Below are 26117 nucleotides of genomic sequence, written 5' to 3'. Positions count from 1 at the left end.
GAGAGTTTTAACTTGCACTTACAGATGTAGCGACCAACTGTAGTTACTGACAGTGGGTTTCTGAAGTGTTCCTGAGCCCATGTGGTGATATCCTTTACACACTGATGTGGCTTGTTGATGCAGTACAGCCTGAGGGATGGAAGGTCACGGGCTTAGCTGCTTACCTGCAGTGATTTCTCCACATTCTCTTTGATGATATTACGGAGCGTAGATGGTGAAATCCCTAAATTCCTTGCAATAGCTGCTTGAGAAAGGTTGTTCTTAAACTGTTCAACAATTTGCTCAGGCATTTGTTGACAAAGTGGTGACCCTCGCCCCATCCTTGTTTGTGAATGACTGAGTATTTCATGGAATCTACTTTTATACCCAATCATGGCACCCACCTGTTCCCAATTAGCCTGCTCACCTGTGGGATGTTCCAAATAAGTGTTTGATGAGCATTCCTCAACTTTATCAGTATTTATTGCCACCTTTCCCAACTTCTTTGTCACGTGTTGCTGACATCAAATTCTAAAGTTAATGATTATTTGCACAAAAAAATAAAGTTTATGAGTTTGAACATGAAATATGTTGTCTTTGTAGCATATTCAACTGAATATGGCTTGAAAAGGATTTGCAAATCATTGTATTCCGTTTATATTTACATCTAACACCATTTCCCAACTCATATGGAAACGGGGTTTGTACACAAACGTGTACTTCATGTTTAGTGACATGCTAATTCTTATTTTTACACTTTTTTTTTCCAAATTCCATTGTATGTTATACTCTTCTGACACCACCAGATGGCAGTATAAGCAGCCATAAGACCCCAATTCAGTAGTGGACACAATTTTGTAAATAAGAGCTAAAAAGTGCTGTCCACGCATGTGGCCACTAAGCCTTTGGAGGTGTTAAGTTCAAGTAAAAGGAGCAATGATAGTCACACACACACGAGGTGTGGTGAAATTTGTCCTCTGCATTTGACCCATCACCATTGATCACCCCCTGGGAGGTGAGGGGAGCAGTGGGCAGCAGCGGTGGCTGCGCCCGGGAATCATTTTTGGTGATTTAACCCCAAATTCCAAGCCTTGATGCTGAGTGCCAAGCAGGGAGGTAATGGCTCCCATTTTTATAGTCTTTGGTATGACTCGGTCCGGGGTTTGAACTCACAACCTACCCATCTCAAGGCGGACACTCCAACCACTAGGCCACTGAGCAGGCTTGTAGGTGGTAGTATCTTCAAGTCACTTTCTGACAGTCGCTTCAGGATGCGCCGTTCTGTGAGCGGTCTTATTTATGTGCCTCCACTTGGACAGCGGTGCAGCTTCAAAGTCTTACTAAAACATTTTGACAGATTTTTGAGTGCCGTGTGTAATGTTCTTTATTTTCAATGGAACATGTAAAGTTTTGGTGTTGTTTACTGGCGTCATATTGCAGTCTACACGTATCTCTTATGTTTGACTGCCATCTACTGGTCACACTTATCATTACACCATGTACAGAATAAAATTGCTTCGAAGTCAGTAAGCACAACCACAATTATTCCGTACATTAGGCCCACCGGGTTATAAGGCGCACTGTTGAGTTTTGAAAAAATAAAAGGATTTTAAGTGCGCCTTATAGTCCGAAAAAGCCGGTGAGTAGAAATAGTTTTTACTAGATTTAAAAAAATCAACATCACTGAAATGGACTTTTAAAGCTATCTGGTCGACCACACTTCTACTTGCAAGGAGTAGAGGTCCAAAATGATGGAGTCACATCATGACTCCATACAACATGATGGATCCCTTTTCAAATTATTTACACACCAAATGTTAAGCAGTTTTATGTTTTGCATTTTGTTAACTGAAACGTGACCTCAAATCTGAGGTACGTACCGAACCATGATGATGGTTTATCGTTAGACTAGGCTTGTCCCGATACCAATATTTTGGTACTGGTACCAAAATGTATTTCAATACTTTTCTAAATAAAGAGGACCACAGAAAATGTCATTAATGGCTTTATTTTAACAAAAAATCTTAGGGTATATTAAACATATCAATCAATCAATCAATCAATCAATGTTTATTTCTATAGCCCTAAATCACAAGTGTCTCAAAGGGCTGTACAAGCCACAACGACATCCTCGGTACAGAGCCCACATACGGGCAAGGAAAAACTCACCCCAGTGGGACGTCAATGTGAATGACTATGAGAAACCTTGGAGAGGACCGCATATGTGGGTAACCCCCCCCCCTCCCCCCCTCTATGTTTATTATTGCAATTTAGTCCTTAAATAAAATGTTGAACATACTAGACAACTTGTCTTTTAGTAGTAAGTAAACAAACAAAGACTCCTAATTAGTCTGCTGATGTATGCAGTAACATATTGTGTCATTTATACACCTATTATTTTGTACACATTATGAGGGACAAGCTGTAAAAATGGATTATTAATCTACTTGTTCATTTACTGTTAATATCTGCTTATTTTCTCTTTTAACAAGTTCTATCTACACTTCTGTTCAAATGTAATAATCACTTATTCTTCTCTTCTTTGATACTTGACATTAGTTTTGGATGATACCACACTTTATTAGAGGCGGTCTAGTACCGAGTATGATTCATTAGTATCGCGGTACTATACCAATGTACCGTATTACCCTACGTGAGACTCTTACACAACTTGACAGCAGACTTCACTGTGCATGACAATATGTGTCTATCATTAGTGGTTCTTTATTTCCAGAAATGACACAACAATGGCGTTGGTTTAAAATGAGCAACAATCGAGCACTTTCAATTGTTTCAACCAAAGTGCTGTTAAACCATTGAAAAAGCTTTTCTTAGTGGCTGTTAGACAACTTTCTGTTGCATCATGTCAGTAAACATTGGGGCTGCGGGGGGGTTCTTAATGGTGGACTCAGCCCAGTCAACAAATTTGGCCATGTTGGTGTAAACGCCATAATAACCAGGGTGTGAACAGCCCCGCCCCCATCCCACGATGCCCAATAGGAAGTGGGTGGAACCAAAGACACTGATCAACGGGCTCCCATCGTCGCCACGGCAACTCTCCTGTTGGCCGTCCAGGTAGCCAGCACACAGCATGTTGTTGGTGAAGTTGAACTGGGCTGTCTGTGAGCACTGAGAGTTGGGGACGATTGGTACGGACATCTTGCGGAGGACAGGGGAGATGACGCCGCTGGTTGCGGTGCTGTGGCTGGCAGCGTTTCCACCAGTGGTCCTCTTGCCCCAACCGGACACGGTGTGGTACCGCAGCAGTTGCAGCTCTTTCTCCGCTAAGTCTTTACTGGGCAAGCAGATAGGGAGCGCCTGGCTGTTTAGGGCCACACTTCTACTCAGGTGCAGCAGCGCAATGTCGCTGTCACCTGTTGCTGGGACATAACCCTCATGAGCTATTGCCTTGGAAACTGGGATTCTTTGTTCTGTGCCATCGTCGGCCTCCAGGTTGTGTTCCCCTGGAAACAGCAGCAAATGGCATTTGAAAATAAAAAAAGGTGCACAGAGCTTCTATCATCTGCTTACCTGCCACCACCGTAAGCTGGTCAGGGTGGATTCCAAGAACGCAGTGAGCTGCAGTAACAACCCAGTCAGGACGGATCAGGGCGCCTCCACAATGACTTGTTTGGTTCAACTCAATCAGAACCTGATCACGATACAAATAGGTCATTTTAGTAGCATGTACAATATTGTTATTTTACATTTCAACAACTCACACTGGAGTAAAGTCAAATTGCCTTTAAAGTGAAGTCAAAACTAACAATTGTGTTTACGCTCTTCCAACAGACCGCGAGCCACAAATGCACTGCTCAGACTTTCTGACATGAATGTAATGGTCATGCAACCTGTCAGAGGCTGCCAATCACTCATTGCAAGGCTAGCGACACCCAATTCGGAATCTGGCTTCGACAGGCTATGTACTCAGCTTTAGGCTCTCTTCACACTTGGTTGATTCCGTTAAAACAAACTCTGGTGCAATTATGCTGTCAGTGGTTTGTTTGTTTATCATTTAAGTGCTGCTGAAATGTGAATGCTACATACACCAACTTAAAGGCCTACTTAAATGATTTTTTTTATTCAAACGGGAATAGCAGAGCCATTCTATGTGTCATACTTGATCATTTCGCGATATTGCCATATTTTTGCTGAAAGGATTTAGTAGAGAAAATCGACGATAAAGTTCGCAACTTTTGCTCGCTGATAAAAAAAGCCTTGCCTGTAGCGGAAGTAGCGTGACGTCACAGGAGCTAGTATTCCTCACAATTCCCCGTTGTTTACAATGGAGCGAGAGAGATTCGGACCGAGAAAGTGACGATTACCCCATTAATTTGAGCGAGGATGAAAGATTCGTGGATGAGGAACGTTACAGTGAAGGACTTGAGAGGCAGCGATGGACGTATCTTTTTTAGCTCTGACCGTAACTTAGGTACAAGCTGGCTCATTGGATTCCACACTCTCTCCTTTTTCTATTGTGGATCACGGATTTGTATTTTAAACCACCTGGGATACTATATCCTCTTGAAAATGAGAGTCGAGAACGCGAAATGGACATTTAAAGTGACTTTTATCTCCACGACAATACATCGGTGACACACTTAGCTACTGAGCTAACGTGATAGCATCTGGCTCAAATGAAGATAGAAACAAAATAAATAAACCCCTGACTGGAAGGATAGACAGAAGATCAACAATACTATTAAAGCATGTACATGTAACTACACGGTTAATAATTCTCAGCCTGGTAAGGCTTAACAATGCTGTTGCTAACGACGCTAAGGCTAATTTAGCAACTTAGCAACCGGACCTCACAGAACTATGATAAAACATTAGCGCTCCACCTACGCCAGCCAGCCCTCATCTTCCCATTCCCATCAACAGCCGTGCTCACCTGCATTCCAGCGATCGACGGCGTGACGAAGGACTTCATCCGTGGGTTTGGCGGCAAGCATCGGCTAGGCGTAGTAAGTAGTCCTTGTTGTGTTGCTGTAAGTATTGTACTTAGCCGCTAATACACCGATCCCACCTACAACGTTCTTCTTTGCAGCCTCCATTGTTCATTAAACAAATTGCAAAAGATTCACCAACACAGATGTCCAGAATACTGTGGAATTTTGTCGAAGAAAACAAGAGGTTTTTGTATCGGGTCGATGGCGTACAACCACTTCCGTGGATTTTGTGACGTCACGCGCATAAATCAAATCCAAAAGAGTTTTTCAACCGGAAGTGTGGCGGGAATTTTAAAATGTCACTTTATAAGTTAACCCGGCCGTATTGGCATGTGTTGCAATGTTAAGATGTCATCATTGAAATATAAACTATCAGACTGCGTGGTCGCTAGTAGTGGCTTTCAGTAGGCCTTTAATAGACTAGTGCTAAAATGACACCTAACCCAAGTGCATAGTTCATCCAACTCAGCCAAGAGCAAATGGTGTGGTTGCATCAAGACTTTGCCTTTCCGTGGTCTTGGTAAGATGTTAGGGATACCTATGTAAAGATTAAGTTAGCCAGCTAGGTTTCACGTTTGCTCAAGACCATCACATGATCTCATTCATTACTGCCATGGAGCGAGCGTTTACCTGCCAGGGACACTCTCCTTTGGGACAATGATTGGCTCCTACAAGCCTGGTCTGACCTGTCAGGCTCTGATTGGCTGGAGCCAGCTGACCACATGGAAACTCCACTGGAAGACAGGAGGGCACATTTATGCCAACTGTTGGCCTCGTGTGCACATTACAGTTTGTGCGTGAAACTATTAAAAAATGTAAGGACAAACTTACGCTTGTAATATTCTTAGGTAATTTGATCTCCAATCGTGAAGTATACATAAATGTGATTGGCCCTATGGCACATGGGACTTGGGACTTGAAATAGAGATATGAAAGGTTTTTCCCAAGAGTCATGAATAAAAGTACAGTTAGCAGCACGTTTTGTGTTGGCTCGACTTATTTTCCGCAGTACGGAACAAGACATGGTGTCAGAATTGGGATAAGATCGTTGGCAAATGAAGAGATAATTGAAATCTGTTTGTTGAATCCTTACTTTATGGCTGTCGTACATGTGCTACTTTAATTTCAATATGTTGCACAGAAAAAGCTATCCTTGAATGTTGTGTTTCATATTTTTCTTAAAAGAAGGGGGATGTAATATTCTTAGGTAATACGATCTCCGATCGGTCCCTGAAGTATACATAAATGTGATTGGCCCATGTGACATGAGACTTCCTGTTCTATCGTTGCCAGAGATGAGAAAGGTTATTCCCAAGAGTGGTGAATAAAAGTACAGTTAGCAGCACGTCGTGTGTTGGCTCAACTTCTTTCCCACAACGCTAAATACTAATAGTAAAGCAGCTATTAGTCATTTACTGTCACTTGTGTAAGTGTCCCGGTCATCTTGAGTAGAAGCATCCATGTGAAAAAGATGTTTCTACCTTGAGCAACGCACTGACGCCCGTCTTCGCCCAGAATGTAGCCATCAGCGCAGGAACACCTGCGGCGTTTCCCTGAGCCATCGCAGAAATGCTGACACTGACCGTTGTGGTAAATACACTTGAGGGAGTCTTCAAACACTGAAAGAGAGCCATACTGAGTGATGTCATGAATGCATCTACAGGCTGTCATTGGCTCTCTCTCGGTTCTCTTCATTTAGTACCCATCTGACAGACGCGTCCTTCAAAGCCTTCGGGACATTGACACTGAAAGGTTGTCCCCTGCTGGACACACACGCCATTGTTGCGACATGGGTTTATGTTGCAGGGCTCCCGACCTGACAGCGAATTAGAATCACGTTAATAGTCGGCCGTTATTGGCACCACAAACATTGGGAGAAAAAGAACAGGAAGATGAATTAAATATCAAATATGAAACGCAGATGATTGTTGAAAGTTGACAGAAACTCACGGTCATAGGTCTGCCAGAATTGCTCCTGCAGAAGCAGAAAACAACAAAAACATATTTGTGAGTATAAATTGTCGTCTTACTATAGTCGTATAGTAAAGGAATTGACTGACTGTCTGTCCTTTGTCCTCAAATACTTCTCTGGCCTCCTCATAGTCGCACATCTCCTCCATGCATTCCCTTTCCAGGTTGCCTTGCTTGAGCTCCTCCAGGAATCCGGTATTTGCTCGCCGCCTTCTGGTCAGCACATCGCTGGCCTCCGGTCTCTCCACAAACACTGATGCCAACCACATGTAGTAACATTATCAACACCAGACTGCAGATAAACTCTTGAAATGTTATCCTTTTGAAATTGTCCAAGCAAGTCTCCCGTAACACAAACCTGCAGCTGCAGAGATCCCAAACAACAGAATCCACACAATGCCGTTTCTCACCAACATGATTTCCAGTGTGCAGAATTGCAAAAATGAAGTTTCCAGGACCGCTTTCAGGAGAGGATGAGCCTTTGTACCGCATGCTCCATGAGCCCTATCACCCTTGGACTCAGCAGAACAAACATCACCCTCATTATTCACCAGTTTAGAAAACAAATCTGACGTCACTGGTTTGCAATTTTACTATACAAAAAGAACATATGATCACCAAGAAAGTTTGGCATGGTATTTACTGGTACCAAACAAGGACTACAATGTCCAATGCTGAGCCCTAACTGGCCAACTTCTGCGCTGCTGTATGTGATTAATGGAAGAACCTTAGCAGTGCTACTATGATGACTTTAAATATGTTTATGTTAACATGTGCGTGGTTAATGGTTAATCAACTCCATGTTGACTCAGGGTAGTTTATTGGCTACTTAGTGCTCAGCTTTTCAGTGTACAGGGGGTAGCTGTGTGTTGTTTGTGGGTTGTTGCGGTGTTGTGCGGTTGTGGATCCACTGCAGGTAGTTGGAAATGCGCGTGTAGATTCCATAGTGTCCAGGTCGGGCGCAGCCCTTCCCCCAGCTCACAATGCCGAGCAAGAAGGTTGTCTTCTTGTACTGTGTCACCAGGGGCCCGCCGCTGTCACCTTTACAGGAGTCCTGTTGGCCTTGGATGTATCCGGCACAAAACATGTTGTCCGTGAGGGCCACGCCACTTTCCTCCACGCACTGTTGTGTACGAATCCGAGGCACCCTGAGACGCCGCAGCAAGTGCGAGGTGGGGCCGTTTTCAGCCCTGCGGCCCCAGCCGCTCACCGTGTGCGTGCTCACGGCCCACAGCTCACGCTCAGCCAAAGACTTTGTGGGCAGGCAGGCTGCTACGGCGTACGGTGTGAGCACGATGGGAGCAGTGAGTCGCAGCAGGGCAATATCGTTGTCAGCCGTCGTCTTTACATAGCGCTCGTGCATGATGATTTCAGCCACCTGGATGACCTGTTCTGTTCCCTCCGTCACCTCCGTATTGTGCTCACCTGTCAGACAGTGTCAAAGTTGTAGGAGGAGTGCGTTCAGCAAGCATGAGAACACACTTCTAGATAAGTGCGTCGAGCTGTAAATCACTAAATAGCTCTGCCCTAAAGCCTTAGAGCACGTTTGAGGTCCGTCAGCGTCAGGGGCCAACAAACCAACTTGGCTAGCTCATACCTGCAACTATGCTTAAAAAGCTGACATCGGCATCCTCCATGCAATGGGATGCTGTGAGGATCCATGTGGGTTTTAAGATGACTCCTCCACAGAAACCTTTTCCTTTATAGAGCAGCAACACCTACAAGGAACACATCAACCACATCTTCAGCTCGATGAGGCCTACATAAAAGCCCGTGGCTGTGCAGTTAACAGATCCCTTTAATGTAGCATACCTGCCAGGGACATTCCCCTTTGGGACATTCATTGCCACCCACAATCCTTGCACGAGGGTCATTCTGTCCGGCTTTGCTTGAATCCTCAATGACTGGCGTCACGCCACACGGTATTGCATCTGAGGCAAGAAAATGAAACATACCTGATCGCATCTCACAGAACTTAACTAAGAAGCTAGCTTTACAATCTACAACAGGGGTCACCAACGCGGTGCCCGCGGGCACCAGGTAGCCCGTAAGGACCAGATGAGTAGCCCGCTGGCCTGTTCTAAAAATAGCTCAAATAGCAGCACTTACCAGTGAGCTGCCTCAATTTTTTAAATTGTATTTATTTACTAGCAAGCTGGTCTCGCTTTGCTCGACATTTTTAATTCTAAGAGAGACAAAACTCAAATAGAATTTGAAAATCCAAGAAAATATTTTAAAGACTTGGTCTTCACTTGTTTAAATAAATTCATTATTTTTTTTTACTTTGCTTCTTATAACTTTCAGAAAGACAATTTTAGAGAAAAAATACAACCTTAAAAATGATTTTAGGATTTTTAAACACATATACCTTTTGACCTTTTAAATTTCTTCCTCTTCTTTCCTGACAATTTAAATCAATATTCAAGTAAATTTATTTTTTTATTGTAAAGAATAATAAATACATTTTGATTTAATTCTTCATTTTAGCTTCTGTTTTTCGACGAAGAATATTTGTGAAATATTTCTTCAAACTTATTATGATTAAAGTTTAAAAAAAATATTCTGGCAACTCTAGAAAATCTTTAGAATCAAATTTAAATCTTATTTCAAAGTCTTTTTAATTTCTTTTAAAAATTTTGTTCTGGAAAATCTAGAAGAAATAATGATTTGTCTTTGTTAGAAATATAGCTTGGTCCAATTTGTTATATATTCTAACAAAGTGCAGGTTGGATTTTAACCTATTTAAAACATGTCATCAAAATTCTAAAATTAATCTTAATCAGGAAAAATTACTAATGATGTTCCATAAATTCTTTTTTTAATTTTTTCAAAAAGATTCGAATTAGCTAGTTTTTCTCTTCTTTTTTTCGGTTGAATCTTCAATTTTATAGAGTCGAAATTGAAGATAAACTATGTTTCAAAATTTAATTTTGTTTCCTCCTCTTACAAACCGTTCAATTAAGTGTAAATATCATTAATTATAAATAATAACATAGAGTTAAAGGTAAATTGAGCAAATTGGCTATTTCTGGCAATTTATTGAAGTGTGTATCACTACCCAAGAAGTAGCTCTTGCTTTCAAAAAGGTTGGTGACCCCTGCTCTACAACCATCATATGTCATTCTTACCCTCCGCAAGGCAGCTCCAGCCATCAGTGTGCAAGAAGTAGCCGTCTGCACAGGAGCAGTTCAGTCTTCCTCCCCAGTGGTCTTCATCACAGAAGTGCTCACAGCCTCCATTCTCCAGCAGGCAGGAGTCTGGCTTAGCGCGGTCGTCTGTCGAAGGACACAACCATGTATTCTTCGGAGCGAATGCATTTGTGAGCGTTCAAGCTGTCCTTACCCAGCTCACAGACGAGGCCACTGAAGTGCTGTGGGCACAGGCAGGTGTAGGACCCGGTCTGGACCGAGCAACTTCCCCCATTTAAGCAGGGGTTGGACTCACAGTAGTCTGGAACTGTAGGACGATAGCTGGTCAAAAACCTGAAACGTCGATGGTTGCTCAGGTGCTAACGTACTCATTAGTTTCAAAGTGCCCCTTTTTATTTTCATTTACAAAAACCCCAAAAGCAGTGAAGTTGTCACGTTGTGTAAATGCTAAATAAAAAGAGAAAACAACAAATCCTTTTCAACTTATATTCAATTCAATAGACTGCAAAGACAAGATATTTCATGTTCACACTGAGAAACTTTGTTTTTTTTTGCAAATATTAGCTCATTTGGAATTTGATGCCTGCAAAAAAAAAGCTGGCACAAGTGGCAAAAAAGAGTGAGAAAGTTGAGGAATGCTCTTATTTGGAACATCCCACAGGTGAACAGGCTAATTGGGAACAGGTGGGTGCCATGATTGGGTATAAAAGCAGCTTCCATGAAATGCTCAGTCGTTCACAAACAAGGACGGGGCGAGGGCCACCACTTTGTCAACAAATGCACGTCGAAAAGTTTAAGAACAACATTTCTCAAGCAGCTATTGCAAGGAATTTAGGGATTTCACCATCTACGCTCCGTAATATCATCAAAAGGTTCAGAGAATCTGGAGAAATCACTGCAGGTAAGCCATGATATCACACACCTTGGATCCCTCAGGTGGTACTGCATCAAAAAGCCACATCAGTGTGTAAAGGATATCACCACATGGGATCCAGAACACTTCAGAAAACCACCGTCAGTAACTACAGTTGGTCGCTACATCTGTAAGTGCAAGTTAAAACTCTACTATGCAAAGCCAAAAGATGGACTGATGCAAAGTGGAAACTGTGGACCAAACAGGAAAAGAACCATCCGGATTGTTCTCGGGTGAAAGTGTAAAAGGCAGCATGTGTGATGGTATGGGGGTGTATTAGTGGTCAAGACATGGGTAACTTACACATCTGTGAAGGCACCATTAATGCTGAAAGGTACATACAGCTTTTGGAGCAACATATGTTGTTATCATGACGCCCCTGCTTATTTCAGCAAGACAATGCCAAGCCAGGTGTTACAGCAGTGTGGCTTCATAGTAAAAGAGTGCAGGTACTAGACTGGCCTGCCTGTAGTCCAGACATTGAAAATGTGTGAAGGCTAAAATATGAGAAGGGAGACTGTTGAACAACTGAAGCTGTACATCAAGCAAGAATGGGAAATAATTCCACTTCAAAAATGTGTCTCCTCACTTCCCAATCCAAAACTGAGTGTTGTTAAAAGGAAAGGCCATGTAACACAGTGGTAAAAATGCCTTTTTTGCAATGTGTTGCTGCCATTCCATTCTAAGTTCATGATTATTTGCAAAGTTTCTCAGTGTGAACATGAAATATCTTGTCTTTGCAGTCTATTCAATTGAATATAAGTTGAAAAGGATTTGTTGTATTCTCTTTTTATTTAGCATTTACACAACGTGACAACTTCACTGTTTTTGGCTTTTGTGCATTTAACCTCATAAAAAAATAACTTTTTGTTGTCAAAAAGATATCTGTAAAAAAACAAAAACAGAAGACTAAGTTTTCTGCCAGCGAGTCGTTGGACATAACATTTTTTAGAGAAACACTCGATGCTCCTCCTGCTGGTCCTCCTGGAGGAAACCACCGGGTGTTGCTGATGTTGTTTGTTGCTTTACTCCCATTTGTTGTAAAAAAAAATTAAAAAATTGTTAGCATACGGTTGAAAGACTGCTTTGTAAGTTTCTAGTAAAAAACAGTTTTCCATAAATGCCCCCAAGCCCCAGATGTGTCAATCCTGCTCACTGCTGTACGTCTTCCAGAACTCGTCCTGAGGAAACAAAAAGGAGGCGCTCACCTAATCAACACCACTTTTAGAGGATAAAGCTTGAATTTGTCAGAAAGAAGCGCTCCATTCTCACCGTGGTCTCAGTGTGCTCAAACACCTCCCTTGCCTCCTCGTAAGTGCACTTCTCCTCCAGACACTCCCTCTTCAAATCACCCATCTGGAGCTCCTCCAGCCAGCCTGAGTTGAACCTCCTCATGCGCACCAGGACACGGTGGGCTTCATCTGGGTCCAGGAACACTTGCATGCAAACACAATAGAATAGAAAGTACTTTATTGATCCCTGGGGGACATTCAAAGAGCCAAAGAACAAGCACACTTGAAAAATAAAGCCGGCTGTCTCTTCCATGATTAGTCTAAAAGACTTTGTCAGACTCCACATTCCTGCACTGACCTGACGCCACTGATGCCACGCTGAAGACGAGGGTGATGAAGACGCTGAGCCACATTGTTGACGGCAGGGAAATGTTGGCTGTTGTGTGTGAGGCTGAAGGGTTGAAGTCCAACACTGGTCACATGTTCCCACCTGTCATACTGAAGTCAGCCTAGTTGGGAGAACCTCCTGCATGCCCTCTGCTGGCACGTTAACCATCTTTGTCAGACTGACTGGCCAATACTGGAGCTGCATGCCTTTGTACTGTCAACCCTCCACAAATACAGTCTAATCAGCAGGCACAGCAGTCATCTGATCTCAGGGGCCACATGGAGGAACATCTGTGCACACGGACTATTACAACCATGGCATTCAAACTCCAAAGTAAACACAGCTTCAGATTGTTTTCCTTGTCTTACTTTGGCCAAAAATATAACAAACACATTCCGAAAATATTACAATAAAAATATAGAATAAACTATTGGTTGGGGCGGGGGGGCGTGGTTAAGAGGGGAGGAGTATATTTACAGCTAGAATTCACCAACTCGAGTATTTCATATATATATATATGTATGAAATACTTATCTTTCAGTGAATTCTAGCTATATATATATATTTATTTTATTATACATATAAATAAAAGAAACACTTGAATTTCAGTGTTCCGGAGGCTATCCAGTAGATGGCAGTATTGTCCTGTTAAAGAGTGTCACAACATTGCTGTTTACGGCAGACAAACTGCTTTACAGTAGACGAAAACGTGACGTGTGTTGTTGTGTGTTGTTACCGTGCTGGGAGGACGTGAATGAAACTGCCTAACAATAAACCCACGCAAGAAACTAAGAACTCGCCCTCGATCATTCTACGGTTATGACGTCATTGGGCAGGCACGCTGTTTATATCGTGGGAAAGCGGACGTGAAAACAGACTGCCGCCGCTGTCCGCATGGAGCTGGAGGGGGCGTGGCCTCCAGCTCCGGCTGAATTCCGGGAGATTCTCGGGAGAAAACTTCTTCCGGGAGGTTTTTGGGAGAGGCGCTGAATTCCAGGAGTCTCCCGGTAAATCCGGGAGGGTTGGCAAGTATGACATATATACCTATACTGTGTGTGTATATCAGTGACGTGCGGGTGCGGTGAGGTTCGTGGCTGGTGAGGCACTGACTTCATCACAGTCAGATTTACAAACATATGAACCCTAAAGAGTATCTTATTCACCATTTGATTGGCAGCAGTTAACGGGTTATGTTTAAAAGCTCATACCAGCATTCTTCCCTGCTTGGCACTCAGCATCAAGGGTTGGAATTGGGGGTTAAATCACCAAAAATTATTCCCGGGCACGGCGCCGCTGCTGCCCACTGCTCCCCTCACCTCCCAGGGGGTGAACAAGGGGATGGGTCAAATGCAGAGGACAAATTTCACCACACCTAGTGTGTGTGTGACAATCATTGGTACTTTAACTTAACTTGAACTTTACACATACAAACTGTAGCACACAAAAAAGCACATTTAATAAAAAAATACGTTATTATGGTCTTACCTTTACTTATAAATGAAGTCCATGCGCCGCTGTTGTGCTGGATAATGCACCCCCGCCGTAGAATGCACCCCCTGACGGGAGTGTTATATCAACTAAAGCCCACATTTAAACTTTCCACGTGCAAGATTGAATCTATTTAAAAAAGTTATTTAATAAGTAGCCAAAAAGTGCAAAAACAATAATGTTGGTGTTGGAGGAGTTGTGAATGAATGAAATATGAAATCTGTGCTGCAGTCTGCAGGTGTACCTAATGTTGTGGCCCTGACAACTCCTCCAACACCAACATTATTGTTTTTGCACTTTTTGGCTTCTTATTAAATAACTTTTTGAAATAGATTCAATCTTGCACGTGGACAGTTTAAGTGTGGGCTTTAGTTGATATAACACTCCCGTCAGGGGGTGCATTCTACGGCGGGGGTGCATTATCCAGCACCAAGAGGCGGGATTACTGCGAGCCTCTGCCAGTGTGTCTTCGCGGCCGTTTTATGATTGCTCAGCACAAGAAATACGTTACACACATACAGTTGTTGACAAAATACACTGTACATTATATACCTCAGATAACTCAACTATGGAAATGTATAATATAATTCATATAGCAATACGCTCTCACTGCACAGCAGGCCAGCAGTTAGCCCAGTCATTGCGCAATCCATGTTGAGGCACAACTGGCTGGTGACTCACCGCACCGTCTCTTCTCAGTATTTGAACGGCAAATGTGAAAATTCAGCGATTTTGAATAAAAATAATCTAAAACTGGTGAAGTTAAATGGAAAATAACTTTATAGTATAATCACTGGATACATATAATAATTTCATTAATTGTTTTTCTTTTTACATTTTTTGTCTTTCCATGATGGCACTTGAGGCCCCGCCTCACCTGCCTCCCCTGACTGCACGTCACTGGTGTGTACAAATATATATATATATATATATACTGGCTCACCTGCACTGGCTTCCTGTGCACTTAAGATGTGACTTTAAGGTTTTACTACTTAGGTATAAAATACTAAAGGGTCTATCTCCATCCTATCTTGCTTACCTCCAGGCTAGTATAATAAAACTAAAACATATATATTATATTTGCTTTGTTTATATGACAAGTCACACCAAAGACTATAAAAATGGGAGCCATTACCTCCCTGCTTGGCTTTCAGCATCAAGGGTTGGAATTGGGGGTTAAAACACCAAAAATGATTCCCGGGCGCGGCCACCGCTGCTGCTCACTGCTCCCCTCACCTCCCAGTGGGTGATCAAGGGTGATGGGTCAAATGCAGAGGACAAATTTTGCCACATTTAGTGTGTGTGTGACTATCATTGCTACTTGAACATTTTACCCAGCAGAGACAATATAAACATTATGTCTTTGTCCTTTTTTATTCCCTCTAATGAAACAACCTCAACAAGTGAAAGTAAATAACGTGTCGTAGATTTGCAAGGGTATTCCTGCTTTCACCCTCTGGACATGGTATGTTGTATCCAGTCCAGGAAGTTGCTGACTCTGGTGTAAACACCGTACAGGTTCCTCCCGGCGCACCCTTTACCCCAACTCACCACACCGGTCAGAAACCAGGTTTTCTTGTAGCGCGTCACTAGAGGGCCACCACTATCGCCCTTGCATGCATCCTGGCCGCCATTCTGCAGCCCGGCACAAAGCATGTTCCGGGTGATGTTGAGTCTGGTGTGCAGGCGGCACTCCTGTAGTGGCACACGTGGTAGTGCCAAGCGCTGCAGCAATCTGGCAGTGGAGCCGTGCTGGGCCAGGCGACCCCACCCTGACACGGTGTTGTGTCTCACAGCTGCTAGCATGCGGCTGAAAGAGCTGTTCTTAGCCGCTAGACAAATAGGAACAACATAGAGTCCCAGTTTGACAGGACGATGAAGCTTCAGCATCGCTAGGTCGCTATCATAGCTGGAGTTGTTGTAGCCACGGTGGATCAGGACTTTGGATACTCGTCGCTTTTGCTCCGTCTTCTCGTCTACCTCCAGGTCATGTTCGCCTTTGCATGCAAAGAAATCAAAGAAAATAAGAAACAAGCAGACTGTGAAGTCTAATGGGTTTATTACAGTACCGTATTTTCCAGACTATAAGGCGCACTTAACATCCTTTTTTTCCCCTCAAAACTCAACAGTGCGCCTTATAACCCGCTGCGCCTAATGTACGGAATCATTCTGGTTTTGCCTACTGACCTCCAAGCTGTTTTATTTGGTACATGGTGTAACGATAAGTAGATGGCAGTCACACATAAGAGATACGTGTAGACTGCAATATGACTGAAGTCATACTTGCCAACCTTGAGACCTCCAATATCGGGAGGTGGGGGGAGGGCTTGGTCGGAGGTGGGGGGGTGGGGGGGTTGGGGGCGTGGTTATTAACAGCTAGAATTCACCAACTCGAGTATTTCATATATATATATATATATATATATATATGTATGAAATACTTGACTTTCAGTGAATTCTAGCTATATATATATATATATATATATATATATATATATATATATATATATATATATATATATATATATGTATATATATATTTATATATATATATTTATTTTATTTACATAGAAAAAAAATAAAAATACTTGAATTTCAGTGTTCCAGTGGCTATCCATTAGATGGCAGTATTGTCCTGTTTAACTTCTCCGTTCATTGGGCAGGCAAGCTGGGAAAGCGGACGTGAGAACAGGCTGTCCCCACTCAGTCTCAGGTCCGCATTGAGCTGGAGGGGGCGTGGCTTCCAGCTCCGGCTGAATACCGGGAGTTTGTCGGGAGAAAATCTCTGCCGGGAGGTTGTCGGGAGAGGCGCTGAATACCGGGATTCTCCCGCTAAAAACGGGAGGGTTGGCAAGTATGCTGAGGTAAACAACACCAACATTTGATATGTTCCATTGAAAATATAGAACATTACACACGGCGCTCAGAAATCTAGGTAAGCTATGAAGCCACACCACTTGATGGATTGTACTGTGCTTCAACATAGGAGTATTATTATGCTGTGTGTATAAGGTAAGACATATTATCTGCTGTTTTGTTTCACAATATTATGCAGAAACAATTTTTCTTGCCTTCTGGTACCTGCTGATCTGTATTTGGGATCTGCATAAGTCCTGAAAATGTGCACACGTCCGCCTTTGTAGTCCGTGCCGACACCGTAGTGGATAATCTTCTAACTTTTTCTCTATCTTCTTGTTATGTGACATTCATGTTGTCATTTCTAATATAAAGTAGTGTAAAGTTCTTACTTATATCTGTCAGTAAACTCACCATGAAAGCACTAAAACATACCGGTGTAGTGACTTTACATTATTCACCCAAGGAACTTTACTTATTAGAGAGTTCCGGTCACGGGACACATTTCGGGCGTTGTTGTTGCACTAGTGAGCCACGGATGAGGAGATGCTGCTCCGTTATTGATTGAAGTAAAGTGTGAATGTCATTAAAACAGTTAGCGCCATCTTTTGACACTTCTTCCACTCCCGTCCTTGCACGCTACACCGCTACAACAAAGATGACGCTGTCCAAGTGGAGGCACGTAAATAAAACGGCGCATCCTGAAGAGACTGTCAGAAAGTGAGTTGAAGATGATGAGTAAAACATCATCTATGCCAGTGTTTTTCAACCTTTTTTGAGCCAAGGCACATTTTTTTCATTGAAAAAATTCTGAGACACACCACCAGCAGAAATCATTAAAAAATGAAACTCGGCAGCCGATATTGACAGTAAAAAGTCGTTGTTGCAAGTGTTGGATATGACTTTAAACCATACTCTTGTCTCAAAGTAGGTGTACTGTCACGACCTGTCACATCACACTGTGACTTATTTTAAGGTTTTTGGTGTTTTCCTGTGTGTAGTGTTTTACTTCTTGTCTTGCGCTCCTATTTTGGTGGCTTTTCCCATTTTATTGGTGTTTTCCTGTAGCAGTTTCATGTCTTCCTTGAACGCTATTCTCGGCATCTGCTTTGTTTTAGCAATCAAGAATGTTTAAGTTGTTGCTATCCTTCTTTGTGGGGACATTGATGATTGTCATGTCATGTTCGTATGTACTTTGTGGACGCTCCACACGCTGTAAGTCTTTGCTCTCGTCCAGCATTCTGTTTTTGTTTACTTTTTAGCCAGTTCAGTTTTAGTTTCCTTAAGCTTCAATGCATTTTCTTAGGGGCACTCACCTTTTGTTTATTTTTGGTTTTAGCATTAGATACCTTTTCACCTGCATGCTGCCTCCCACTGTCGTCTGCATATTGGGTTCACGACTAACCATCGTCGTCTCACACGACCTGTTCCCGACATCTACAAAGCAATTAGCTACCGGCTGCCACCTGCTGATATGGAAGAATATTACATTGTTACGCTGCCGAGCTCTTGGCAGCACCGACACTCAACAACGGCACATTATTTGCAGACTATAATTACTTGTTTGCCAAAAATATTTTTACCCCAAATAGGTGAAATGACGTAATCTCCCACGGCACACCGGACTGCATCTCACGGCACACTAGTGTGCCGCAGAACAGTGGTTGAAAAACACTGATCTGTGCAACATTTAAAGCAAAGAAGCAGCATTACATGTTATGTAGACCACAAGGAAGTCTTTTACATTTAGAAAATAATCATAATAATATGACTCCTTTAATGTGCCTTATGTATGAAAAAAGATTGAAAATAGACCATTCATTGGCAGTGCGCCTTATAATCCGGTGCGCCCTACGGTTTGGAAAACACGGTAGCTATGCGTTTGAGTCTTTCATCAGCTGGCGTACCCACGATGACATGGAAGATGCTGCTTGGTTTCCTCCACACGCAGTGAGCTGCAGTTAGAATCCAGTGAGTGGATAGAACAATGGCACCACAGGCATAGGCATGGTTCTCAGTCAGGAGAGCCTAGACATTGTTTGTATCAACATTGATCTGCTATGGCATCACAATTGGGGAGAGGAACCTCACCTGCCAGGGACATTGTCCTTTAGGACAGATCTCACCATTGACAACTCTCGGGCCAAAATGGGTCATTGGTCTTCCACAGGAGACTGCATCTAGATGACATCAGCTGGTGTGCAACATCTACCACCACCTTCAGGTGACTATGAGAAGCAGTACTTACCTTGGGGTATACACGTGCTGTTGTCCTGACCCAAACTGTAGCCTGTAGTGCAGAAGCAAGTGCGTGTCCGGTCAGGAAGGTCTCTGCAGAAATGTTCACATCCTCCATTTCTGTAGCGACATCCCACAGAAGTCACGCGCACTAAGAACAATCCCAGACGTTAGCATAAAAACATTAACAGTTCTGAATGATGGCGGAACAAGCGGGTCTTGCCTTTGTCGCAGGTGGATCCATGGAATCCAGACCGACATTTGCACACGAAGGTGTTCATCTGGCGAGTGCAGGTGCCGCCATTCTTACAGGGAGATGACAGGCAGTGATCCACGGCTACAAACACACACCACACGAATAGTCTTAGAGGTACTAAACACAAAAGCAGTGAAGTTGTCATGTTGTGTAAATGCTAAATAAAAAGAGAATACAACAAATCCTTTTCAACTTATATTCAATTGAATAGACTGCAAAGACAAGATATTTCATGTTCACACTGAGAAACTTATCATGAACTTAGAATGGAATGGCAGCAACACATTGCAAAAAAGGCATGTTCACCACTGTGTTACATGGCCTTTCCTTTTAACAACACTCAGTTTTGGTTTGGGAAGTGAGGAGACACATTTTGGAAGTGGAATTCTTTCCCATTCTTGCTTGATGTACAGCTTAAGTTGTTCAACAGTCTCCCTTCTCATATGTTAGCCGTCACACATGTTCAATGTCTGGACTACAGGCAGGCCAGTCTAGTACCCGCACTCTTTTACTATGAAGCCACACTGTTGTAACACCTGACTTGGCATTGTCTTGCTGAAATAAGCAGGGGCGTCCATGATAACAACATATGTTGCTCCAAAAACTGTATGTACCTTTCAGCATTAATGGTGCCTTCACAGATGTGTAAGTTACCCATGTCTTGGCCACTAATACACCCCCATACCATCACACATGCTGGCTTTTACACTTTGCGCCTAGAACAATCCGGATGGTTCTTTTCCTCTTTGTTCCGGAGGACACGACGTCCACAGTTTCCAAAAACAATTTGAAATGTGCACTCGTCAGACCACAGAACACTTTGTATCAGTCCATCTTAGATGAGCTTGGGCCCAGCGAAGCTGACGGCGTTTCTGGGTGTTGTTGATAAATGTCTTTGGCTTTGCATAGTAGAGTTCTAACTTGCACTTACAGATGTAGCGACCAACTGTAGTTACTGACAGTGGTTTTCTGAAGTGTTCCATGTGGTGATATCCTTTACACACTGATGTCGCTTTTTGATGCAGTACCGCCTGAGGGATGGAAGGTCACGGGCATTCAATGTTACCTGCAGTGATTTCTCCACATTCTCTCAACCCTTTGATGATATTACGGAGCGTAGATGGTGAAATCCCTAAATTCCTTGCAATAGCTGCTTGAGAAATGTTGTTCTTCAACAATTTGCTCAGGCATTTGTTGACAAAGTGGTGACCCTCGCCCCGTCCTTGTTTGTGAATGACTGAGCATTTCATGGAAGCTGCTTTTATACCCAATCATGGCACCCACCTGTTCCCAATTAGCCTGTTCACCTGTGGGATGTTCCAAATAAGAGCATTCCTCAACTTTCTGTCTTTTTTGCCACTTGTGCCAGCTTTTTTGAAACATGTTGCAGGCATCAAATTCCAAATGAGCTAATACTTGCAAAAAATAACAAAGTTTTCCAGTGTGAACATGAAATATCTTGTCTTTGCAGTCTATTCAATTGAATATAAGTTGAAAAGGATTTGTTGTATTCTCTTTTTATTTACCATTTACACAAGGTGACAACTTCACTGCTTGTGGGTTCTGTATATTGTTACGTTTGGAGGAGAGTCTTACCCGTGTACATCCTCCAGAAAACCTCCTGCAAAGGCGGCCACGACACGTTAAGAAGCAACATTGCCAAACAGTCCAAACTGAACATGGAGTGAGTTATACTGACCAGCTGCTGCGGCAAAGCGAAGATCTCCTTGGCCTCCTCATAGGAGCATTTCTCCTCCAAACATTCACGCTCTAAGTTTCCTTGTTTAAGCTCCTCGAAAAGAAAATTGGCCCGACGGGTACGATGAAGGAAAACGTTTGCTTCAGGTCTCTCCAGGAACATGCCTGTTTCAGCAACAACATGTCAATCCACCTGACACTGACTGGTCACTTTGGTGTAGAACACATTAAAGCCTTCTACAGAAAGTTAGGAGTATCCAACGATGATTTCAAATTAGAAATGGTCACAGCTGATGAGGTGTTTAAAAAATTGAGCGCGCTCCACCCTAACAAGGCCACCGGCCTTGATAATATTCCCTCCAGATTCCTCAGGGACTCTGCCTCCACCATTGCCCCGATCATCACGCACATAATAAACCTCTCAATTACTCAAGGCCAAGTACCAACAGATTTCAAGATAGCAAGAGTAACTCCCCTCTTTAAAAAAGGAAGCAAATTAGAACCTGGCAACTACCGACCTGTTTCTATTCTCAGTTCCATTTCCAAAGTAATGGAGAAAATAGTTTATGAACAGGTCGATAGTTACCTGGCCACTAATAAACTCATGTACAAATTCCAATCCGGCTTCAGAACTAACCACTCCACTGACACATGCCTTCTCTATCTGACTTCAGAACTAACCACTCCACTGACACATGCCTTCTCTATCTGACTTCAGAACTAACCACTCCACTGACACATGCCTTCTCTATCTGACTTCAGAACTAACCACTCCACTGACACATGCCTTCTCTATCTGACTTCAGAACTAACCACTCCACTGACACATGCCTTCTCTATGTGACTTCAGAACTAACCACTCCACTGACACATGCCTTCTCTATCTGACTTCAGAACTAACCACTCCACTGACACATGCCTTCTCTATGTGACTTCAGAACTAACCACTCCACTGACACATGCCTTCTCTATCTGACTTCAGAACTAACCACTCCACTGACACATGCCTTCTCTATGTGACTTCAGAACTAACCACTCCACTGACACATGCCTTCTCTATGTGACTTCAGAACTAACCACTCCACTGACACATGCCTTCTCTATGTGACTTCAGAACTAACCACTCCACTGACACATGCCTTCTCTATCTGACTTCAGAACTAACCACTCCACTGACACATGCCTTCTCTATCTGACTTCAGAACTAACCACTCCACTGACACATGCCTTCTCTATGTGACTTCAGAACTAACCACTCCACTGACACATGCCTTCTCTATGTGACTTCAGAACTAACCACTCCACTGACACATGCCTTCTCTATGTGACTTCAGAACTAACCACTCCACTGACACATGCCTTCTCTATGTGACTTCAGAACTAACCACTCCACTGACACATGCCTTCTCTATCTGACTTCAGAACTAACCACTCCACTGACACATGCCTTCTCTATCTGACTTCAGAACTAACCACTCCACTGACACATGCCTTCTCTATCTGACTTCAGAACTAACCACTCCACTGACACATGCCTTCTCTATCTGACTTCAGAACTAACCACTCCACTGACACATGCCTTCTCTATCTGACTTCAGAACTAACCACTCCACTGACACATGCCTTCTCTATGTGAGCGACCACATCAAACATGAGGTGGACGCGGGCAAATACTGCGGCATGGTCATGCTGGACCTTCAGAAGACCTTTGACACCGTTAACCACGCTATACTGTTGGATAAGCTCAGAGCAATCGGATTTAACAAAACCTCATGGAGCTGGATGCAGTCTTACTTGGAAGGGAGGGAGCAGGTGGTAGAGGTGAACGGCACCGTGTCCCCCCCCCCCCCCCCCCCCCCCTCTCGGTGAGCTGTGGAGTCCCCCAAGGCAGTATATTGGGACCTTTATTGTTCCTAATATACATAAACCACATGTCATCGGCATGCGACTGTGAATTGTTCTTGTTTGCGGATGACTCTGCCCTGCTGGTATCCGGCAAGGACAAGTCACAGGTGGAGAAAATCCTCAGTGCTGAACTCTGTAGAACTTGCACCTGGCTCGCTGACAACAAGCTATCCATACACTTGGGTAAAACTGAATCCATCCTGTTTGGGTCCCACTTCAACCTTAAGAAAGTCAATGACTTCACCATAAAAGTGGGTGACATTGTTATCACCAGGAAAGATGAGGTCACCTACCTAGGTTCCATTCTAGAGGCTAACCTTTCCTGTGATAAAATGGCAACCAAGGTAATCAAAAAGGTTAACCAACAAACGAGATTTCTCTACAGAATCTCCTCTCTGGTCAACAAAAGCACCTTGAGGATTCTGGCGGGAACTCTCGTTCAACCCTTTTTCCATTACGCATGCACCTCCTGGTACCCTAGCACCTCCAAAACCCTCAAATCTAAACTTCAAACATCTCAGAACAAGCTAGTCAGGTTACTTCTAGACCTCCACCCCAGATCCCACCTCACTCCTACCCACTTCTCTAAAGTGGGCTGGCTCAGGGTGGAGGACAGAGTTAAACAACTTGCACTGAGCCTAGTCTATAAAATCCACTACACCTCCCTGATACCGAAGTACATGTCAAACTACTTCCTTAACGTAAATGACCGCCATAACCACAACACCAGGGGGAGCTCCACTAACCACGTTAAACCCAGATTCCCAACTAACAAAGGTCTTAACTCATTCTCTTTCTATGCCACATCAATGTGGAATGCACTCCCAACAGGTATAAAAGAAAGGGCATCTCTATCCTCCTTCAAAACCGCAATAAAAGTTCACCTCCAGGCAGCTACAACCCTAAACTAACACCCTCCCCGGATTGCTAATAATCAAATGTAAACAATCAAATGCAGATTCTTTTTCTTTTTCTTATGCCTTCTGATCTCTCTCTCTCTCTCTCTCTATGTCCACTACTTGATGTCCATATCCTACCCCCCCCCCCCTCCTCCACACCCCTGATTGTAAATAATGTAAATAATTCAATGTGATTATCTTGTGTGATGACTGTATTATGATGATAGTATATATCTGTATCATGAATCAATTTAAGTGGACCCCGACTTAAACAAGTTGAAAAACTTATTGGGGTGTTACCATTTAGTGGTCAATTGTACGGAATATGTACTTCACTGTGCAACCTACTAATAAAAGTCTCAATCAATCAATCAAAACCACCCAATGCTATCTATAGCTCCATCCTTTGTAATGCTCCGCCTGATGATGATCAGAAGGAAGCAGCTCACACTCCAGACTGATGGCCAATTAATGACAAGTTCCCTGATGCTAAATGTTGACTATGTTGAACTTTGGTAGCACATCTTCACAGCTCAAGGGAGAGTTCAACCGGCAGAGAACTGACCTTTGCATGCTGGGATTGAAGACATGAGAAGTCCGAGGAAGAAGAGAGGTTTTGTGTGCCTGCTTGTGGTCGCCATTTTTATTCTGATCTGAACGAAGGTCACCAATGAACTTTCAACACGTAAACACTGGCGTGTGTAAACTGTCCCAGTACAGCTCGCCCTTGTTGGTTTTGTCTGGACTTCGGAGCGAAGGATTGTTTTGGTGATGATTCTGACCATTTTTATTCTCTCAAAACAGACAACATGTATAATGCATGTTCACACTTGTTACTTACTAATACAATCATTTGGGGAGGAGGGTCATAGTTTGATTTGTTTTCCCCTACATTTAAAAACCTCCTTGATGTTTACATAACATGACATGGTGGTTCTTTAGGCACAATTTAGCGTAGATTTTGTTTCACAGGTCATCTTCTAGCCGCTTTCTGACGCTTTGTGGGCGGTCAAAAGCCTTCCTCCAGGCCACGCCCCCTCTTCTCCCTGCAGCCATGTTGTAGTTGTTAGCGCCTCCGTATCAAGTCTACTGACAGATATTAGTTACAACTATAGGCTACTATGTATTACAAATGGAAACAGCGGAGAATTTTGGAATGCACGTACAGTAGAGGCCAACAGTTAGGACACACCTTCTCCTCATTCAATGTGTTTTCCTTATTTTCATGATGTCAGGGTTGCCCCTGACAGTTTGGTTGTGTTTGTCTTAGTTTCCTGTCAGTGCTTTTATTTTGGTTATTTCCTGATTGTCTCCCTGAGTGCTGCTTCCCCTCAGCTGCGGCTGATTGGCACCTGGGCACACCTGGTGTCAATCAGCCAGCTGCTATTTGAACCGGCCTTCTCCTCCAGTCAGGGCTGGATTATTGTCACTCCTACCTGTCGTGTAGATCGTTACAGCTACTACCTGTCGTGCTACTACCTGTCGTCGTAGCGGTAAGCTGTTCCTGTTAGCTATTTGGAGTTTGCTTTCTCCTAGCTCTTTTGTTTTGTGTTTTCTTGTTAGCCATTAGCTGTTTCCAGTTTTTCTGTTTGCTGGTTCCTGTTTTCAGTTTTGGCTATTCCTAGTTCCTGGTTTGTGTTTTTACCTTTATTTTGTTGAACATTAAATCATGTTTTCCTGGACAATGCCTGCCGCCATCTCTGCATGTTGGGGTTCGTCACCAACACACCCTGACACATGACTATTTACATTGTAGATTGTCACATCAAAACTATCAATGAACACATGTGGAGTTATGTACTTAGCAAAAAAAAAGGTGAAATAACTGAAAACATGTTTTATCCGCCCTGAGATGGGTAGGTTGTGAGTTCAAACCCCGGCCGAGTCATACCAAAGACTATAAAAATGGGACCCGTTACTTCCCTGCTTGGCACTCAGCATCAAGGGTTGGAATTGGGGGTTAAATCACCAAAAATGATTCCCGGGCGCGGCACCGCTGCTGCCCACTGCTCCCCTCACCTCACAGGGGGTGAACAAGGAGATGGGTCAAATGCAGAGGACAAATTTCACCACACCTAGTGTGTGTGTGACAATCATTGCTACTTTAACTTTATACATACAAACTGTAGCACACAAAAAAACACATTTAATAAAAAAAATGTTATTATGGTCTTACCTTTACTTATAAATGAA

At 43.2% G+C, this 26117-nt stretch overlaps 3 protein-coding genes across 3 annotated transcripts; all 3 read right to left on the bottom strand.

Annotated features, from left to right (window-relative positions):
* Positions 1-2223: 2223 nt before the first annotated feature.
* f7i (coagulation factor VIIi) lies at positions 2224-7474 on the bottom strand. The gene is made up of 8 exons (XM_062041722.1): positions 7261-7474; positions 6992-7155; positions 6882-6906; positions 6634-6747; positions 6413-6550; positions 5562-5665; positions 3511-3631; positions 2224-3443 (listed from the first exon to the last, which is right to left on the bottom strand). Exons 1-8 carry the CDS (start codon positions 7316-7318, stop codon positions 2821-2823), a joined length of 1347 nt encoding a protein of 448 aa, XP_061897706.1. The 5' UTR covers positions 7319-7474; the 3' UTR covers positions 2224-2820.
* A 262-nt stretch (positions 7475-7736) lies between these two features.
* LOC133646410 (coagulation factor VII-like) lies at positions 7737-12770 on the bottom strand. Its single transcript, XM_062041732.1, has 8 exons — positions 12555-12770; positions 12237-12400; positions 12121-12145; positions 10245-10358; positions 10031-10177; positions 8715-8833; positions 8500-8620; positions 7737-8327 (listed from the first exon to the last, which is right to left on the bottom strand). The coding sequence occupies exons 1-8, from the start codon at positions 12607-12609 to the stop codon at positions 7747-7749; spliced, it is 1326 nt and encodes a 441-aa protein (XP_061897716.1). The 5' UTR covers positions 12610-12770; the 3' UTR covers positions 7737-7746.
* A 2661-nt stretch (positions 12771-15431) lies between these two features.
* On the bottom strand, positions 15432-24709 carry f7l (coagulation factor VII, like). Its single transcript, XM_062041686.1, has 8 exons — positions 24490-24709; positions 21122-21285; positions 21019-21043; positions 19390-19503; positions 19177-19317; positions 19020-19108; positions 18836-18956; positions 15432-16069 (listed from the first exon to the last, which is right to left on the bottom strand). The coding sequence occupies exons 1-8, from the start codon at positions 24707-24709 to the stop codon at positions 15522-15524; spliced, it is 1422 nt and encodes a 473-aa protein (XP_061897670.1). The 3' UTR covers positions 15432-15521.
* Between the last annotated feature and the right edge of the window lie 1408 nt (positions 24710-26117).

Source organism: Entelurus aequoreus, linkage group LG01, assembly GCF_033978785.1.
Source record: "Entelurus aequoreus isolate RoL-2023_Sb linkage group LG01, RoL_Eaeq_v1.1, whole genome shotgun sequence".
In the NCBI taxonomy this organism is placed as follows: Eukaryota; Metazoa; Chordata; class Actinopteri; order Syngnathiformes; family Syngnathidae; genus Entelurus; species Entelurus aequoreus.
Note: the sequence above shows the minus strand (reverse complement) of the source record. Positions and strands in the feature narration are given on the sequence as shown.

What these genes read in the sequence shown, in the direction of transcription:
- f7i (XM_062041722.1), bottom strand. Translation starts at nt 7,318, where the DNA reads ATGTTGGTGAGAAACGGCATTGTGTGGATTCTGTTGTTTGGGATCTCT. An exon ending in TGGGATCTCTGCAGCTGCAG is followed by an intron (nt 7,156 to 7,260) that starts GTTTGTGTTACG and finishes GGTTGGCATCAG; the next exon opens with TGTTTGTGGAGAGACCGGAG. An exon ending in GCGTCAGTGCGTTGCTCAAG is followed by an intron (nt 5,666 to 6,412) that starts GTAGAAACATCT and finishes CCTGTCTTCCAG; the next exon opens with TGGAGTTTCCATGTGGTCAG.
- LOC133646410 (XM_062041732.1), bottom strand. Translation starts at nt 12,609, where the DNA reads ATGTGGCTCAGCGTCTTCATCACCCTCGTCTTCAGCGTGGCATCAGTG. An exon ending in GTTCTGGAAGACGTACAGCA is followed by an intron (nt 10,359 to 12,120) that starts GTGAGCAGGATT and finishes ATCGTCCTACAG; the next exon opens with TTCCAGACTACTGTGAGTCC. An exon ending in TGGCCTCGTCTGTGAGCTGG is followed by an intron (nt 10,178 to 10,244) that starts GTAAGGACAGCT and finishes GTCCTTCGACAG; the next exon opens with ACGACCGCGCTAAGCCAGAC.
- f7l (XM_062041686.1), bottom strand. Translation starts at nt 24,709, where the DNA reads ATGGTCAGAATCATCACCAAAACAATCCTTCGCTCCGAAGTCCAGACA. An exon ending in TTCAATCCCAGCATGCAAAG is followed by an intron (nt 21,286 to 24,489) that starts GTCAGTTCTCTG and finishes TTGCTGAAACAG; the next exon opens with GCATGTTCCTGGAGAGACCT. An exon ending in CAGCACGTGTATACCCCAAG is followed by an intron (nt 19,109 to 19,176) that starts GTAAGTACTGCT and finishes GATGTCATCTAG; the next exon opens with ATGCAGTCTCCTGTGGAAGA.